Raw genomic sequence first — 3,990 nt, 5'->3', positions numbered from 1 at the left:
CCATCTCACCAGCCCCATCCTTATCTGTTCTTACAGCTCCATTTGGCTTCACCTTGGGTGGGTGGCTAGCGGACCATCACAGTGAGACTATTTCTTGGCAGTCAGATGGGCCTTACGATGCAGCTCTAGCTACGAGAATGTGAGCTGAGATAATAGAACTACTCGCAAATCTGGTCCATAAAACTTCTCTTGTACCATTTCCCATTTTTTTGGCTTAACACACATAGCACATTTGGATTTGTGAATGAAAGACAGTAGAGGCCTGAAATAAAAAGTTTGGATTCCCAAGTTAGCTTTCATCTAGGAGCACCTTGTTAACACTGTGTAAGAGAGAAGTTTCTACACTATATTAAGGCACTGAAACATGAAGTTTATGCTCTACAGCAGTGTACATTCCCCAAATAATACATGCACTGTTACATAATCTATCAGCCAATCCTTTTACGGGTGAACATCTGGACTACTACTGGTCTCTATTACAAACACTGGAATGAATAACCTTAGACACACACTGCATGGCATGTGTGCTGTGCAGGTATTTGAAGTTAAGTTCCCAGAGCTGAAAACTGCTGGATCAAAGGATGTATGCTTTTGTCATGTCGAGAGCTCTTGACAAACGGCCCTCCATGGGCCAATCTGTACTTTCCTTGGCAATACAGAGAATACTTATTTCCCTACAGCTTGTCACCAGAGAGAATAATCAATTTTTGGATTTCATTCCATCTGATAGATGAAAATTTACGTAGCTTTTTTATTTTTTATTTTATTTTATTTTTTTTGGCGGAACCGGGGATTGAACTCAGGCCCTTGAACTTGCCAGGGAAGCACTTATTCTACTGAGCCATCTCCCTAGCCCCTACGTAGCTTTTTTAATTTGTATTTTCTTCAAAAGGGGACATATTGTTTATTCATTATTTGTCTTTTTGAGACAGGGTCTTACTACGCAGCACAGGCTGGCCTTGAGCTCACTGTGTAGCCCAGGCTGGTCTCGAACTCGCAACAATCCTCCTGCCTCAGCCTCCCAAATGCTGTGATTACAGGTATGTGCTACCAGGCCTGGAAAGGGGACATTTTAAATAAATGTTCCCACCTGGGCTGCAGCCCACTGTTCCCTGAGGCCTGTCTCAGGCTCCCAGGTGTGTGGACCAACACTTTAGTCCTGGGACCCCTGCTTCTTAGCAGGGGGCTGACAACACTAAACAGTTAGCAAAGCACTCCAATTTCCACTAGGCAGATGCTTCTACCTAGAGGTCATCGCTAGAGCCTTTAATGGAGGTTTTCTAAGAGTCTTTGGGGCACAGAACACAGGTTTTGATATAAAAAAGGCCCAGTTTAAGGTCTGTTTCCACCACTTACTTAACTCTAATTCTGGGTAGATACTTAGCCAAAGGACCATTGGTTTCTCTCAATGTACACAGATTATTGTTATTATTATTATTTATTTATTTTGCAGAACTGAGGATTGAACTCAGGCCCTTGCGCTTGCCAGGCAAGCATTTATTCTACTGAGCTAACTCCCCGGCCCTGTTATTATTATTTTTGTGGAACTAGGGATTGAACTCAGGCCCTTGCGCTCGCCAGGGAAACGCTTATTCCACTGAGCCATCTCCCCGGCCCCTATAATGTTGACTTTATAAATTTGTGTGAAGGATCTGATCACATTGAATATTCAAAATGCAGTGCATTCTTACTTCTGTGGTGGAATATTACATGGCTATTAAAAATCATGCCATAGAAAAGCATTAGTGTAAGAATAATCTCATGCTATTTGCTAATAGGGAAAAAAGAGGCCAAAAAATAGCTTGTTTTAAATGACATATTGAGGGCCGGCCAAATAGCTCAGTGAGTGCCCACTTTGGCAGCACATATGCAAATAGCTCAGTGAATTACAGCACCTGCAAGCAAGTTCAGGGGCTGGGGGTTTAATCCCCAGGCCTGCCATGCCAGCCCCAACGCCAGGGCATGCTGACACGGCTATTAAGACTGGGCATGTTGGCACGTACCTGTAATCCTAGCTCTTGGGAGGCTGTAAACAGGTGGATCACTAAGAGTCTGATCTAGTAGTGAGACTCACACTTCTAATCCCAGCACTTGGGAGGCTGAGGCAGAAGGTTTAAAGTCAGCCTGAGCTATACAAGTGAGTTCAAGGCCAGTCTGAGCTTAACAGTGAGAAAGACAAACATACATATATTCCTAGCCACTTAGAGGAGGCTGGAGGATCACTGTTATGGCTTGTAACTAGATTCCCTCTGGGCTTTTTAGAGGTGCCTGGATCTAGGGTGTATGATGCTGAGATTAACTGTGTGATGTTGGAATTAAACTGTGGCTATGGGTGGCATGGTCCAAGGGACAGGTAGCCTGGAAGAAATACAAAGGCAGACTTGCTGCTGCATGCTGCCTTCTCTCTGCCCTGCCACACCATCAACTGTTTTTTCCTCTGCAATTCTCCTTTGCCAACTATCCTGCCTTGGAGCCTGTCAGCTATGAAATGGAACCTCTACAAACTGTGAGCCAAAATAAAGCTTTCCTCCTTTAATTTTGGGTGTCAGGTATTTTGTCTCAGCCATGAAAAAAGTAGCTATGATAACGACCAAAGTCAATCCCAGTCTGGGCAACTTGGAGGCAGGAGGTGATGCAAGTACTGGGGATTGAACCCAGCAAGAGGTCCTCATTTCAATCCCCAGTACTTCCCATGCATACAATGTACACATGCATATATGAGTTAGGTAGGTAGGCAGGCAGGCAGGCAGAGATGGATAGATACACATGATTTTGTTTTGTTTCTTGTGGTACTGGGGACTGAACTCAGGATCCTGCACTTGCCAGGCAAGCGCTTATTCTACTAAGCTATCTCCCCAGGCCCGATATACATGTTAATAAATTTTAAAAAACTAGAAAGACAAACAAAAAAATTTCTTTTAAGTTTTTTTCCCTCTTTTTGATTTCTTGGTTCTCTGAATAGAGCCTGAACTACTTTTGAAATTGGAAAAAGATTAGGTGGGGGTGGAGACTGTACCTTCATAGGCATCCAACCCCACAGCCAGGGTGTGTGCTGGTTGATACACTGTGTCCCCTTGAGAAGTTTAGAAGTTTAAGTAAGTGACTCAGCAGAGAGGCAGGATTCTTACTTTGTAAACATCCTTATCCTGTGCAAGAGGAGGGCATGGACATTGTTCCAGTTCTGCACCCTACTCCAGAGTAGCCTGCTTGTAATACAAGGAGGGAGAGAGGCTTGATAGAAGCCGCATCTGCTGCCCTCCTTCCCTTTGTTCTTCACTGTTTTCTGCTGCCTCTGCCATGTGCTACTCTCCTTGGGAGCCAACTGAGTATAGACTGAAACCTCCACAAACTGTGGGCTAAATAAACCTTTCCTTCCATAATTTTAGGTGTTGGGTATTTTGTCCCAGGAACGAGTAAAAAGTAACTGAAACACAGGGAGGTTTCATATCCCTCTGGGGAAGGTGCCAGAATTTCCTCCCCAGGGGAAGGAATTAGCTGCTGTAGGCAGACACAGGTTGTTTGCCACCCCACAGCTCTTCCCTGGAGAAGAACCATCTCTCCTCTACCCACATGGGAACCTTAATCCCAGAGTTCAGGTTCCCAGGACCCAGAAGTGGATACAGGTAGGCCAATCACAATACCCTCTTCCTCTAGCTTAGTGATTAGCTGGGGATGGTGGAGAGGATGTGATCCACACCCAGAAAACCTAGAAGCAAATCAATTTATCTATCTATCTATCTATCTATCTATCTATCTATCTATCTATCATCTTGTGATACTGGGGATGGAACTTAGGGCCTTCATACTGAGCTATATTTCTAGTCCCTTTTAATTTTATTATTTATTTGTATTTTTTTAGTACAAGGTCTCACTACACAGATAGGACTCAGTGATTCTCCTGTTTTCAGCCTCCCAAGTGCTGGGATCATAGGTACGTGCCATCACACCCAGTCTCAATTGCCATCTTAGTGCGCCCCAGGGGTGGGGCCA

General features: G+C 44.3%; 1 protein-coding gene across 1 annotated transcript in view; it reads right to left on the bottom strand.

Annotated features, from left to right (window-relative positions):
• Pafah2 (platelet activating factor acetylhydrolase 2) overlaps positions 1–3,990 on the bottom strand; it is a 53,773-nt gene that overhangs the window by 20,273 nt on the left and 29,510 nt on the right. Inside the window, exon 5 of the mRNA XM_023722441.1 lies at positions 3,129–3,188. Coding sequence (XP_023578209.1) covers positions 3,129–3,188 — 60 coding nt within the window. The remainder of the gene's footprint in view (positions 1–3,128; positions 3,189–3,990) is intronic.

The sequence above is a fragment of the Octodon degus genome, unplaced genomic scaffold (assembly GCF_000260255.1).
Source record: "Octodon degus isolate 3935 unplaced genomic scaffold, OctDeg1.0 scaffold00092, whole genome shotgun sequence".
NCBI lineage: Eukaryota > Metazoa > Chordata > Mammalia > Rodentia > Octodontidae > Octodon > Octodon degus.
The sequence above is the reverse complement of the archived record's forward strand: the minus strand, read 5'-3'. Positions and strand labels throughout refer to the sequence as shown.